Raw genomic sequence first — 15,586 nt, 5'->3', positions numbered from 1 at the left:
TCCCCCAGTTCCTTTTTTAGCTGCTTAGGAATTTTGCGGCTGGATCTGCTTGTTTTCTCTAAAAAAAATCTCGACCTCTGCTTGCTTGACCATTCTTGATCTGACACCCCCCCCCCCCACGTATTGTTGATCAACCAGTGTGTACTTACGACTTTGATTTGAAATTTGATTTGTCTTACAATGTTCCGGCTCCATTCGAAGTGCGATGTGTGTGGTGGTAAGATTCCCAGACAGGATCCCCACTTTTGCCTTCTCTGCCTTGTGAGGCTCACCAACCCCAATACTTGTGCCCTCCGCAAGTCTTTGACTCCCCAGGCTAGAAAAAATTGTATCAGGACATTGTTTTACCGACCCTGGCCTCAAACTGCTTGCACACCTTGGATGTTCGGAGGGCTTTGGCCTTTTACTTGGCAGGGCTTGTGGTATGAGCCATTCCGAGAGACTTTTCCAGTGCTATTTGGAACCGAAAAGGGCTTCCTGTGACTGCTCAGAGGCTTTCCAAATGGGTGGCTGGAACCATCCACCTCTGCTATGAACTGTCGGGCAGACCTCTCCCAGCCAGGATTCGGCCCCATGTAACTAGGGCGGTAGCAACATCCTCCGCTTTTTTGACAGGGTCCCCTTGGAAGATGTCTGTAAGCTGCTGTTTGGTCCCAGCCCTTGACTTTCATCATGTCATTATAGGCTGCACCCAGGGCCAACGGGATGCAGCCTTTGGGAGGGCCGTGTTAGTTTCAGGTTTGCATTGACATTTGCATTGTTTTCCATTTGTTTAAAAACTGTTGATAATGATGTCTTGATTGTCAGAATTGGCATGGTTTACACAAGATTGACATGGTTTACATAGGCCTTTCATGACCAAATATGTTGAAAAACATGACTTGAAGGTTTCATAAGTTAATCCTATTGCTGTTGATGACTTAAAGTACTATTTATTGAAATATCAGCACAGCAAACACAGTTTTGGTGCAAAGATCTTATTTGTGTGGTTAATAAACACAGCTTTATTTGAACCTAACTTTGGTGTCATGACACTCCCTCCACCACTGACCTAAGCATGTCAGTCAAACCCCCTTTGTATATCATTTGCAGAGACCACGAAGAAGAGCAGGTTGCTCACCTGTAATGGTATTTCTTCGAGTGGTCCTCTGCGAATACATACAGATCCCACCCATCCTCCATCCGTGTCCTGCTCTACATTGGTTCATTCTTTATGGCACTTACATTGTGAAAATTTCGGAACTGGGGAAAGAGTGGAAAGGCAGGGGACTTATAAGGGATGGGCAGAGCTACCACCAAAAAGTTGCAGTTAACTTTGCCCAGTAATTCCAGAGTTTCCGAGCAGCACCGCACAGGCAAAGCACAACCCATTTGTATGTATTTGCAGATGACCACTCAAAGAAATATCGGTACAGGTGAGCAACCTGTCCTTCTCTGTCTTCTTTTGTCTGGGGTCTTTTACACCTTGACTTTCAAGAAGAGAACATAGCCCATTCAGCCCACTCTGATAAATTTGCAATATACTTTGCAAACAAAATCACTCAGATCTGCTCTGACTTGGATGCTATTTTTGAGACAGATCCAATGGATATAACCTTGGCAGCTGCTTGTCCAGTATTTTGGACAAGTTTCACGTCATCATCAAACACATCATCAAACTTTATTTATAATTTGCACAACACTTTACTTGTATACAAAATGAATAAAACTGCCTAAGGTGTACAATCTAAATAGAACAACAATAATAACATTAAACATACTCTTAAAATATGACAAAATACAGACACATAATAATAATTCTATCGTTGTGAGGTGGATGCTTACCTAAACAAAAACATCTTCAGTTCGGCCTTGAATGGCTGTGAAGAGGTGGCAGTCCAGAGATGTAGGGAAGGAGGTCCATGAATGGAGCAGCACAGGAAAAGGGGCAGATCCGGGCAGAGTAAGAGTATGAAAAAATAAATAAATAAATAAAACTTTAATTTATATCCCGCTTTTTGTTTCCACAATCAAAGTGGCGTACAACACCTTTAAAAATACATAATACATTCCCCCCTTAAAAAAGGATTAACACATTCCATCTATTAAAATTACAAACAATAAAAATCTAAAATATACTACAATAATAAAATGTGGTGGGCAGAGTTTTTGCTTGTATATGACTGTGGGGAGAGCGTTACATGGCCGGAATCTATTCTGGGAAGGCCTGCCAGAAGATCGTCTTGACAGCTTTCTTGAAGCTCTCAGGTTGGCAGTTTGACGGATCTCGTCCCGCAGGCCATTCCATAAAGTGGGAGTGATTGCGGAAAAGGTCCTCTTGGGAGGTTGCCATCAATCTTGTCTTTGTGGCTGCAAACAAATTCCTCCCAGAGGATCTGAGGGTACGGGGCGGTTATACAGAAGGAGGCGATCCCTTAGTAGGTTGGGCCCAAGCCATGGAGGCTTTAAAGGTAATGACCAACACCTTGTACTGTGCCCAGAAACGAACAAGCAGTCTCTCTCTACTGAAAATGTGCAGCTATAAGAATCCATGCAAAGCAGACAGACAGCCATACATTTGATAATGTGCATCCTCACAGATACTCACATACATTGATAAAACTTTCAGCCTTTTTCAGCAGAGTTTATGTAGTAACCCACACACCACACACACACACCTGGCCCACAAAAGTCCCAATTCCTCCATATTTATATGGCCGGATTTATTCAATTGAAATGAATCATAGAATTAAATCGTAGAGTTGGAAAGAGACCACGGGGGCCATCCAGTCCACAATCCCTGCTATGAAGGATCCAAATCAAAGCCTCTCGACAGATGGCCATCCAGCCTCTGCTTAAGACCTCCCAGGAAGGAGACTCCACTACACTCCGAGGGGTGTGTTCCACTGTCTAACAGCCCTTACTGTCAGGAAGTTCCTCCTAATGTTGAGGTGGAATCTCTTTTCTGTAGCTTGCATCCATTGCTCCGGGTCCTGTTCTCTGGGCGCAGAAAACAAGCTTGCTCCCTCCTCCACATGACATCCCTTCAAATATTTAAACAGGCTATCATATCACCTCTTAATCTTTCTTTTCTCAGGCTAAACTTCCCCAGCTCCTAAGTCTTTCCTCATAGGACATAGTTTCCAGATCCTTCACCATTTTAGTTGCCCTCCTTTGGACATGCCCAGTTTCTCCACATCCTTTTTCAATTGTGGTGCCCATAACTGAACACCAATATGCCAGGTGGGGCCTGCCCAAAGCAGAAACAGTGGCACTATTACTTCTCTTGATCTAGATACTATATTTTTTATGATGCGCCCTAAAATTGCATTGGCCTTTTTAGCTGCCCCATCGCCGTCGCACTGTTGACTCATGTTCAACTTGTGGTCTACTTGGACTCCTAAATCCCTTTCACATGTAGTCTCATTCAGCCAGGTGTCCCCCATCCTATATCTGTGCATTTTATTTTTCTGCCCTAAGTGCAATACCTTACATTTCTCCGTGTTGAATTTCATTTTGTTAGCTTTGGCCCAACTTTCTAGTCTATTCAGGTCAATTTGAAATTTGATCTTGTCCTCTGGGGTATTAGCTATTCCTCCTAATTTGGTGTCATCTGCAAATTTGATAAGTATGCTCCCAATTCTGTCATCCAGGTCATTGATAAATGGGAGTATTTTAATTGTGTAGACATGCCCAAGTTCAAATAAGCCTTTCATAAATAAACAAAAACATTTTGAATCCTTGAGAGACCACCTGAAGAGTTTTTTTCAAAATGCATCCTGGGATGATTTTCCTCTTTCTGTAGCTTCCCCTTTTCTTATGATTTCAATTTTGGCGGCAAAACGTTTAAATCTATGCTTTTTCAACTTGTCTAGTCATGTGAGTTAGTGATGCAGGTGCATCCCATGAGCGCTTGGCTATTCTCTCAAGGGACGGAAGCAGCGGGATGGAAGGTGGTATTGGTACCTTGCCATGAATCCGTCTTTCAATGGGGTTGGCAGCATCATCCTCGGTATGCGTGACCTGGATATCCAAGGTGTTAGCCATCTTAATGATGTTCTCTGCAAAGGTACGCACGTCATCGGTAGGAGACGAAGCACCTGGCTGGAATAGTTCCTGCGTGGATTGAGGGGCAACTTCGTCCGAGGAGCCTGAGTCAGCCTGAGATACAGGAGGATCCGTACAGTGCGCTTCGTCATGATCGGATTCAGAAGAATCAGCATCCAAGTCCACATGAGAAGAGTGATGTGTCTGCGTAGCAGTGGCAACAACGGAACGAGGTCTCAAGATGGAAACAGGAGACGACGCAACAGCAGTTGGTGGTAGAGTGGATTGCGACCTTGGAGCAGACTTTGGCGTTGATGGCAAAGTGGACCTTGGCATTGGAGGCACAGTGGTCTTCGAGCCCAAGCAACTCTGGACAACTTCCCTGCTTACGGATGCAAAGTATCTGTCTGTCTCACTGTCATAGCAGTAGTCAGAGTCCTCAAGATGAGAGAAGCGGGGGGGGGGCTGATGAATCTCTGCCACATGAATTTGAACCCGAGGGACTGGCGTCGGTGATCGGCGATGAGGTGACTGAGTGGCTGTGTCAACATCCTCATCAGGGAGTTGATGGAAGGCCAACGTAGCAGGTGATGAGGCGACCAAGGCTGAAACCAGGGTTGGACGGGTCCAAGGAGAGAGTGATACCGTGACATGCCGTCTGGGGACTGACAGTGAACCTTGGTCCTTGGAAGAAGACCGAGTGCCATCCGGAGTCTTGGTACGGGCTTTCTTATGGGAAGGGGGACTGGGCTAGGCTCACATATAAGTACTTTGTAAAAAGGAGCTTCTTTGTCAGAGGCTTTGTTAACTGAAGTAAACCTGTATAGTTTAAGTAAAGTATCTCAAAGATGTAAGTATACAATCTAGCTTTATTCAGAGGAAGCTAAAGCATCAATGCTGCCCTTCACCATTCGGGGAAATGTGCAATACCTAATATTGCTTTTATTCATAGCTATTCTTCCATGAGCAGGTTCCACAACAAAACATGCACTGTGGCAAGAATGCAAAGCCATATTTATGTCTGACCACCAAGCACAAGTTTGGCTGCCATGTGACTGTTGACCCACATTTGCATGCATTTCAGAAAGATGAGGATATAATAAATTATTTCCAAATTATTAATTTTGTTGCAGGAATGCCCTCTCAGAGAATGGGGGGGGGGGAAAGAGAGTGTAAAATAGATAGTGGTCTTGTTTTCTAACACTATTCCGGATATTTTCCCCAACATTTTCAATTTAATTTGGTTTTGTTTTTTATTGGTGAAATGACAGGGAAGTCTGAAACTCACTCTCTCTCTCACACACACACTCACACTCTCATACAGAAAAGAACCTGCTGTCAGTTAATCCTCCTCTTGATTGCCATCTGTCTCTCAGTCACATGATGCCTCACAATTGAGTCTCAATAATATCTCCCCTGCAAGCATACAGTGCACTTTACCCATCTTAAAAGGGGTTGCTCTACACAACGAAGCACAGTCGCTGTTCACAGAGTACCTTTTGTGGTGGTGCTGGGGAGGCCAGATTCTCCTATTGAATTCTATGACTCAACAAGAGAGGTTATGGTCACTGTTGCTGCTGTTGCTGACAATGATGGTGAATGGCAATTGATCTCTTTATTTAGAAAATTGTCATTCCAACTTTCCTCCAGTAAGAAGAGGGGGATATTATAAACAGATGCCAGTCAGGAGAGAAAGTACAGTATGTGTTGCTAGTCTTAAAACAGTAATTTTGTGATCTTCTCTCCCTTCAGGATCTTGTACTTCGTAACTATTCTCCAGACAAGCTAGATTTGTGCACAGGATACTTAAGTATGGATTGAAACGCATGAGAATCCTTCTTGAGGATTAAGGACCTACTGGGTATATGAGCCCCTGATGCTCAACAACAATCTTGAGGGAAGGGAGGTGACAAGCACAGACTTTATTGCTACTAGCACATTAAAAATGAAACCACACACTTGGCTTTCAGTGTGCCATTTCTTTTCAAATACATGGAGTTGTTTCATTCCAAATACAGAATGAATCTCTTGTCCATTAGCTGTGAGCATGGCTTCAAAGGATGTATTTCATGGATCTTAAAGACAGAACTGAGCCCATCATGTTTGCCAAACACATCTCATGGAATAGGGCTTCAGGGAAATTATTATAACAGGGAGTGGGATTTAGCTTTCTGTGATGAAAAACTGCCATGGAAATACAGCAATGTATTTACAGTTTTTAATCCTCGTGCCATTCCCCTCTTCCCCACCGCCTTTAACACAATAAATAATCTTTATGGGTTTACCATGAAGCAGCTTTAAAATGCCTCAGCTGCAGTCCTGAGGCAGCAACGCACAGCTGAATAAAAGGCTCCAAACAGCATTCAAATTGTTCCTGGGGCAAATACATATGTGGTCATATGAACCTATAAAAGGCAAATTCATGCTGACAGCCCTGCCGGATGAGCTTGCTTAGCAGGAGGAGAAAACAACTTAGGACCCAAGCTGGCCTCTGGCTCCTTCTCTCTCTCACAGGCGTGCACACAAACACATATATATGTAAACACCAGTGTATGTGATCTATGTTCCTGAACATGGGAACCTGGCACCATTTTAGTTAGGGACTTAACTGTTTTCTGCATGGTTGGTTCTCCTTCATATGTGAATGATGCTTCCACAAAGCAGTGTGAGACTTTTTGGTGGCCAGTGTTGCAGAAGCGTGTTTTCATGTGTCCCCAGCCCCAGCCTTTGCCACCTCCAAGGGAGTCTGCCAAGGCACAACTTAAAAACTCATTCAGACAGCCTCCAGCAGATTGCCTAAAAGGTAAGGGAAATCTCAAAAGGAGTGAAAAACTTAAAAGTGGCTTCTCAAAGGCTGCACAGATCATCTCTCTCTCTCTCTCTCTCTCTTTTTTTTTTGGTGGTTGTTGTTGTTGTTTCTGTTAAACCTAAAGTGTTTAAAAGCTTTAATATTGATGGCCTGTCAACTTTGTCCTGATTCTTTTCCTTTCAGTTAAAAGGTTTTTGTTGTTGTAGCTTATGCAGTTGCTCTGTTGCTATGGAAACGTGACATCAAAATGACGTTTCTCTGTTTAAAAGCTTTTAACTAAATTCCTGCCTGTCAGATGTAGGCCCCATTTTGTGCACTCAAGCTTCAAGCTGTTGCAAAGAGGTTTCATGTGTTCTGTTGTCATTCAAATCCTGTAGCCTCCTATGCATGCATTGCACTGCAGAATCCTAAACCAAAAAGTAAAATCTATATTAAGTGTTCTCTTTTAAAAAACCCTTTTAGGTCAATCAGCAATGGCTGCAGCAGAAATCCCCAGTTATATTGTTTCTGCTCAGACTGAGAAGCACAGGAGGGCCAGGAACTGGACTGATGCAGAAATGAGAGGCTTAATGCTGGTCTGGGAAGAATTTTTTGATGAACTGAAACAAACTAAAAGGAATGCCAAAGTTTATGAGAAAATGGCAAACAAACTCTTTGAAATGACTGGAGAAATTCGCCATGGAGAAGAAATAAAGATAAAAATCACAAACATGACATTCCAGTACAGGTAAGGAGCAGTTAATTGCTTTTATTCTTCTGAAAGAGATTTGTTGAAACTGATCAGGTTTTTGCCTTTCTGAAAAGGTTGTGTAAAGAGAATCCAAAGATGAAGGATTAAAGCCTCTTCATGAGGCTCTTAAAAATCTCTCTCAGCACTTTCACCATGTTATGATGCTTAATTTTTCCCCATGCTAATTTAAAATTGCTAGCATAACTTTAGTAGTGATTAATCCTTTTATCCAATAAAAAGGTGCAAATATTGAATGTATTTTTGTTTATGTTATGATATGATTTTGCACTTGCAATTAAACCCACTGCAGCATAGATTAATTTCCAACAAGTCTTTTCTATGTGAAAACTAAATTTAAAAAAAAAGAAATAATTTTAAAGGAAATATCTTAATTTTGCCATTGCAGAGTGAGGGAGTTACACTTCAGAGGACTAAAATAACTGTATGCATCATCACTGAGTGACACACATTGCTATAATTGTAACCAACATTAACAAATGAAGGATTGCATTTCCAGAAAGAAAACAGTGCACACTGTAAATAATCTTCTAACTGGGGGAGGAAACAAAGATATGTAAAGATGAGATAATGGAGTATACTTAGTGGCCATCAGAATAGAAAGTTGGCTTAGGGGAATGAAATATTTGCAGCTTTGGAACAGAAAAGAAAAGCATGATGGTGTTGAAAAGCAGTTTCTTACCTCTGTGAGAGATCAGCTTTAGCAATGTGCTGTTCTGAAACATGTAATGTCTCCTATTAAGCAATCATTCACGAATCTCAAATGTATGATCCCTGTATTTAGTTTACCTTTCCCAAATTAGTAATAATACAGAAATGTATAATAGGCATCCATGTTAGTCTGTTTTGTTTTTTGTTATAGCATCATCCCTACATTTAAATTGCATGCTGTGTATTAAAGTGAAATGCAGAAGCAAGGCTGCAAGCCTTTTAAAATCTCAGCCTTCATTTTCTCCTTTGGTTTGATCTTCTCAAGGTGTCCTCTTAAGTTATGACTTGTATTTTGCATGGAACAGGGAATATTCTCAAAATGATGCAATTGCATTTACTTGTCACCTTGGTGGAGAGTACTACTATTTTTTACATATGTGCACCCTGGAACAAAGAAATTATTATGTACTTAAAATCTGATAATGAGAATATTGAGTCTGAAGGCCTAGCTTTGATTCTAAATTGAAATGGTTTAAAAATACAGAGGAAAAAGAGTTGTATATGTTCTGTTTTCCCCCTCTCAAATGTGTGTGTGTGTGTGTGTGTGTGTGTGTGTGTGTGTATGCACAAACACTTGTCAAAAGAAATATACACACACTTATCTGCTTCATCTTGAAAATACAAAATACATAAGTGGGATGTTTAAGGACATATGTAACCCTGTCTCATCTACAAAACCTATTGTGAAACTGTTGCTGAGAATGTCATGACTGTGTATAAATTGTTCTGTTCATTCTGTTCACAAATTTTGCTACAAACCAAAGCATTTAAATGTTTTCAGGCCACAATTTCAGGGATAAAAACACTCAGTGCTTTTTGAAAATGTTTAGCTGGACACATTGATCAGAAACTATTTGCAGGACCTTAATTCATTTGCAGAGAAGCTAAGATCTTTTGAAACATTGCTCAGCTTTGATCCACTACAACCCCCAATGTGTGCTGTCCAGATATTTTAAGGCTACAGTTTTCAGCATTTTATTTTATTTTTATTCAAATAATGGGATTTGAAACCAAAACCACCTGGAGAACACCAGTTTGGGGACAGATAGCTGGTGAGGTCCTGCAAAGCCTTTACTATCTTAAGTAAAGACTGAGAAGAGCAATCATAGTATCTCCCTCACATTTAGATTCAGTTGTGGTTGAGGTGGTTCTAGTTTGATTCTGGCTGAGGTTAATTCACATTAGGTAAACAATTTGGCATTATCTGAACTAGCCAGCTTTATTGTCGTTTGCCTTCAAGTCATTTCTGACTTAAGATCATGAGTTTTCTTGGTAAGATTTGTTCAGAGAGGGTTTTTGCCTTTCCCTTCCTCTGAGGCCGAGAGAGTGTGACTTGCCCACAGTCACTCAGTTTGTTTCCATGGTTGAAAAGGGGTTTGAACTCTGGTCTCTAGAACTGTAGTTCAATGCTCAAGCCACTACACCATGTCTCCGTTCACAAATAAGTTTAAATTTCATTAATTATGCAAGTATTTACATATTTAAATACATTTACAATTAGAGCAATTTGCTACCTTGGCTCCATCCTATGAATTTACCAATCTGCAACTTATGGTGTCTGTAAATTTGTAGTTGGTGAGGTTGTTAGAGTTCTCTAGTGCCTTTCCTGAGCTATAATGTTAGAGCTCTTTGGAAGAGAATCCCAAGAACCTCATGGAACTACAAAACACAGGATTCCAGAGGACAGAGTCATGCTAGTTAAAATAGTATGAATGTACTATAATTGTGTAGCATGGATGCACTGTATTGTTTACACAAATTATGGTGGCTGAAAAATGAAGTAGCTCAGGTGAATAAATCTAGAAAGACCTATTTGCTGGGAGAGTCTGGATGCCAGTAATAGTATCTTGACAATTGTCCCATGCTTCCTTTCTCTCCCAGCATGCTTCGTTTTTTTTTCCTTTTCACAAATAAAGGTCAGCTATAAACACCATCAAGAATTCTTTTTTTTTTTTAAAGAAAATGATATCCTGGACATTTTGTAATGCTTTTAAAGATTTGTACTGTTTAATTTTACAACTGGGGCAAGTAAATAATTGAAAATGCAAGCAATGATGCAAGAGAAGCAAAGCAATTAGTATGTAGAATCACCAGGCAACTATGATTGAAAACTCTTTCAGATTTATGTCCTTTTTTTTTTATAGAATCAAAAAGGGAAAAAGAAAAAAACAACAACAGAACATAAGTAGATCCTGCAAAAGTCCTTCTATTACTATCTGTCTCCAGATGTTTTCATGGTTCATTATTAGACTGTGGAATTTATACCGCACCACTCAGATAAAACCGAATCTTGAACTGGTAGCCAAAATATGTGTGTTTGTGGGATGACTAGGAAGGAGAGTCTGGGTCAGGTTCTGTTGGCCCAGTTTCATGCTGAGTTTGATTCCCTGATGTCAAGGTGCACTCTAGAATAGCTCATGTCCACTAAAGCTAATTTGTAACATTTCCCTAAACTAGTAATTGAGGGCCCGAACAGACAGACCAAAATAAAGCTGCTTCGGGTTACCTTGGAGGTATGTTGTTTAAATGCTGCGTGCATCCTAAGAGGTCTGAAGCCATGCCAAAGCCACGTTCCAGTCCTAAGGACTGTAGCGCCACTTTGGCACAGCTTCTGGCCTCTTAAGATAAATGTGTCATTTAAACAACATACCTCCAAAATGACCGGAAACAGCTTTATTTTGGCCTGTCTGTTTGGGCCCTAAGTTTAAAAAACAAACCCCGCCCCTAGCAATTTCTATAAATTTCCCACGCGCATGCAAATCAAACACAGTGTAAAGTATTTACACCGTATTTACACCGTATTAAAAGTATTTACACTTTAATGTAAGGTGTTTAAATTAAAAAACAGACATATTTGCCACTAACCTTATTTAAAGAAATTTACAGTGGTGTGGTGATTTTAATGTTGGATCAGGGATCCATCTACACTGTACAAATAATGCAGTTTGACACCAGTTTAAGTGCTTTAGCTCCATCCTATGTTACCCTGGCATTTGTAGTTTTACAAGGTATTTGGCCTTCTCTGCCAAAGAGTGCTTGTGCCTCATAAGACTAAAAACTCCTGGATTCTGTAGCTTGAGCCATACTGCATTCTTTCTACAGTGTAGGTGAACCCTAGGACTTTGAAGACCAAGATTTTAATTCCCACTCAGCCATAGAAACCCACTGGGTGACCTTGGGCAAGTCACAGCCTCAGAGGAAGGTAAAGGCAAATCTCTTCTGAACAAATCTTGCCTAGAAATCGTTCTGATAATTTTGCTTTAGGATTGCTGTAAGTCAGAAATGACTTGACTGCACACAACAACAAAATGAATTTGAACATGGTAAGAAAATAAGATAAAATTGGGAGATCACAATTCATGGGGCAGAGGAGATAAATCTTAAATTTTGTATTCCTACAATTGTAGCATTATTTTATAGCAGCGGTTCCCAGCCTGTGCTCCGTAGAGACCTTAGGGCTACACAAGTTAAAAAGGTTGGGAACCCCTGCTTTATGGAGTATGCACAAAACTCTTCAAAGTGCTCTTGGCACTCCCAGTTCAACTAAAGCAACTTCCATAAGGATTGCAGTGCAGGGTAAAATAATAACCAAAATACTAAAACACTACAATATGGTCCTGATCATGATCAGCACTTCTAAAACTAGAAAAATTAAATATCCAAGATGAAATTGCATATTTCATATAACTTGTAATTTGGTCCTGAGTTTTTCACTTTCTTGTGTCTGCTGTATTGAAGGTTAGGTTTGGATAGTTTTAGAATAAATGAAGTTAGCTTGTGGTTTTCTAAAATAAAACCATAATAATGGCAGCAAGACCAAACAAGCAAGATACACACGCACACAAATATATATATTCTTCCCCTTCACCTTTCTCCCCTTTGCACCAGTTGGATGCAAATGGCAAGAAGACAGAACAGCTGTTCTAGATCCTATAAGACATTTTTTTTGGGGGGGGGGGGGGGGAGAGAAAAGCTTAACAAGTGACTGGTTTGTGGGAGGCAGGGACTTATGCCAACAAACTATATAGTAACGAAAACAAAACAGCGCTAATGCAGGAAAAACGCCGGGAGAAAAGCTAGAATTACAGAAAGCTTGGTGATAACAGTAGACCTGTCAGGAAGCTAAACATTAATATTTTAAAAATTCTTGTTTCCAAAACATTAAAACAAACCCCTTTTTCCTGGATTTCATTAAACCTACAGATGCTTTCATGTCTGTGGGACTGGGTTCTCACCAAAGTTGGTAAGTTAATCATTATTTTCATAGCTTCTCTGACCTCAAAGGAGCTCTATTTTTCTGGAAGGCTGTTAGGAAGTTCTGATCAAATAACAAATGGTGTAGCAATTTGTTTCCCGATGAAGGTGAATTATTGCACTTCAGTGGCCCCTTTTTCTAAGTGCTGTTCTTGATCAATAAATCTCTAAACAGATGAATTTCAGATTAGGATTGGCTTCTCTTCTTACATTGTACAAGAATTTGTGCAAGTACCTTCAGAGTATATTGTAGCACGTAAATGTAGGATGAAGGATGTGGTGACTTAGTGGTTAAAATGCCAATTCTGACGATTGGAAGGTTGGCAGTTCAAGACCCAAGTGCTGAATGATGGGGTGAGCTCTTGTCACTAGTCCCCAGCTTCTGCCAACCTAGCAGTATGAAAGCATGTAAAAGTGCAATTAGATACATAGGTACCACTTCTCAGTGGAAAGTTAACAGCGTTTGGTGCAGTCATGCTGGCCACATGACCACTCGGACAACTCTTGCTCTTCGGCTTAGTAAGGGAGATGAGCACCACCCCCTACAGTCATTTACAACTAGACATTAATGTCAAGGGACTACTTTTACCTTTCTAAATGCAGGATGGCTTCCTCAATTGTGGGTCAACACTTAATTCCTTCCTACTGGGAGGGAATTCACAGCAAAAAGTAAAAATGTATCATGTCCTCCTACTTATTGCTTCCTGGGGTGAAGGCTTGAAGGAAATTTTAAAATTAAACTGCCCCAGACTAAGATATAAACTGCTGTAAGGCCCTTGGAGGAAAAATGGCGTACATTTTCTATTAAATTTATCAACTTCAGCATCTTCACAAAATAAATAATGTTATATTATTTCTTCTTTCAACTAAAACAGTTTTGCTACCATATTAATATACTCTTGAATCAATTTTCTAACATTCTACACCTACAATACCTTACTTTTAAAAACTTCTCCTTAAAACCTTAATATCATTTACAGTACAAGTACTTTTACCCATATTTCTCTTAATCTATCTATATGTTGTAACCCAATTTTGACCCATTCTTATCTATCTTATCTCTATCTCTAACATCACACGCCAACCTCCTTGGAGGTCTTTAAACAGAGGCTGGATGGCCATCTGTCAGGGATGCTTTGATTTGGATTTCCTGCATGGCAGGGGGTTGGACTGGATGGCCCTAGTGGTCTCTTCCAACTCTATGATTCTATGAACAATACTTCATTTTGAAGAGGTTCTCTTTAAGATCTTAACCTATTATAACTTTCTATTCCTTAAGGAATATTTTCCATTAATCTATCTGCATATTGAAGCAAGAATTTTTAAGCCCTTCTAGCCTTCCTCCCCTGCCTTTTTCCTCACTTTATGCCTTGCTTGTATGATATAGTCAGAGTTATCTGAAACAAACTGAAACAAAGGTCTTATTTTATCACAGGGGGTTTCTACAACAATAACAACAAGTTTAACCTCTCCTCTTTTAGCATTTTCAATTTTATTCCATATTTTACTCCATATCATAGCATCAACAGTATAGGCCATCTTCATCATAACAGTTCACAAATATTAAACTTTCTTCTCAGTTAACACTGCACACTAAATTAAATGGCATATAGAAAAGCTTGTTGCTATGGGACAAAAGCCAAGAGAGCATTGCTAGGCAGATAATTATTTCCTTAATAAATGGAATTGGTCAAAAAGGATTTGTTAAAATGCCCAGAGCTTCACTGTAAAGATGTTCAGAGGAAAATGCTTTGTTTGGTGGTTAGAATGCCTTCTCTATGCTTGTTCACCACATACGTTTGCTTAATAAAGGTGAATGCTTGCTTCAAAGGCTGTTTCATTTTCAACATCAACTTTGTCCTCGTACTACTTACAATCAATTTATATACCATACTTTTCACAATATATTGTGATAGCAATTCAGAAAACAAATACAATAACCATGATTATAATTCATTTCAACATATCATTTGCAAATCAATAGCAACTCATTTAAATTATATCAGAAATTATAATGAGCCAGTTAACAGTATCAGGTATCAGCAACAGAAACAATAGGTTAACATTAAGCAGTTCACTAAAGAGTTCATATTGGGAGATCTGGGGTATTTTGCCTGCCTCAAACTTGGCGCCTCAAAGGAAAGATAATGCAAAACCAATTTTTAAAAAACCAGTCTTTTTAAAAAAAGAACAATCTTTCAATTTTTGTTTTCAAAGAGAAGAATATTTCAGGGAGAGTGCAGTTCATCAAGGGCTGGTTGTTGTTTGTTGTTAGCTGCCTTTGAGTCCCAACCCCAACTGTTGGCGACCCTGTGGATGAGACATCTCCAAGACCCCCTATGCTCCACTGCTCTGTTTAGGTCCTGTAGATTCAGGCCTGTGACCTCCCTGATTGAGTCTGACATGCGCTCTTCCTTTTCTCCTAGTGCCTTTTAACTTCCCTAGCATTGTTGTCTTTTCTAATAAACCATGCCTTCTCATGATGTAGCCAGAACACAGCAGCCTCAGTTTCATCATCTTCGCTTCCAGGGAGAGTTCAGGCTTGATCTGTTTTAGGACTTATTTGTTTGACTTATTTGCCCCCCAGGGTATTCTCAGCACTCTTCTCCAGCACCACATCTCAAATGAATTGATTTTCTTTCTATTGGCTTTCTTCACTGTCCAGCTCTCACATCCATTCAAGGTGATGGGGAATACAATGGTTTGGATGATTACTATAGCCCCATTCCCACTGGGCTATAAAGCAAATCAAGAATCGGATTATAGGAACATCGTTCCCATTTGAACTCGCATTTGATCCTAGTTTAAGGAAAATCGTTCCCATTTGAATTTGTGTTCGATCCTACTTTGATTGATTTCTCTAGCGAAAACCCAAACCAGTGGTGGATAACCCGGATTATCCTGGCACCACTTTTCCAGCGGTTCTTTTGCCGGGGACCGTGTCTGATCCGGGGTAAATTAATGGTAATATCGGGTGTCCGATTCACATATTTTGGGATGTGAGGGCCAATGTTAAAGGGGCTGGTCTGGGGGTGACA

General features: G+C 40.3%; 1 protein-coding gene across 1 annotated transcript in view; it reads left to right on the top strand.

The window, feature by feature from the left end:
* The first annotated feature begins 7,163 nt into the window (after positions 1-7,163).
* Positions 7,164-15,586, top strand: part of MSANTD1 (Myb/SANT DNA binding domain containing 1) — a 42,398-nt gene continuing 33,975 nt past the window's right edge. The window contains exon 1 of the mRNA XM_042467665.1: positions 7,164-7,562. Within this exon, the coding sequence (XP_042323599.1) occupies positions 7,309-7,562 (254 nt within the window). The 5' untranslated portion in view covers positions 7,164-7,308. The remainder of the gene's footprint in view (positions 7,563-15,586) is intronic.

The sequence above is a fragment of the Sceloporus undulatus genome, chromosome 5 (assembly GCF_019175285.1).
Source record: "Sceloporus undulatus isolate JIND9_A2432 ecotype Alabama chromosome 5, SceUnd_v1.1, whole genome shotgun sequence".
Classification (NCBI taxonomy): Eukaryota; Metazoa; Chordata; class Lepidosauria; order Squamata; family Phrynosomatidae; genus Sceloporus; species Sceloporus undulatus.
The sequence above is the reverse complement of the archived record's forward strand: the minus strand, read 5'-3'. Positions and strand labels throughout refer to the sequence as shown.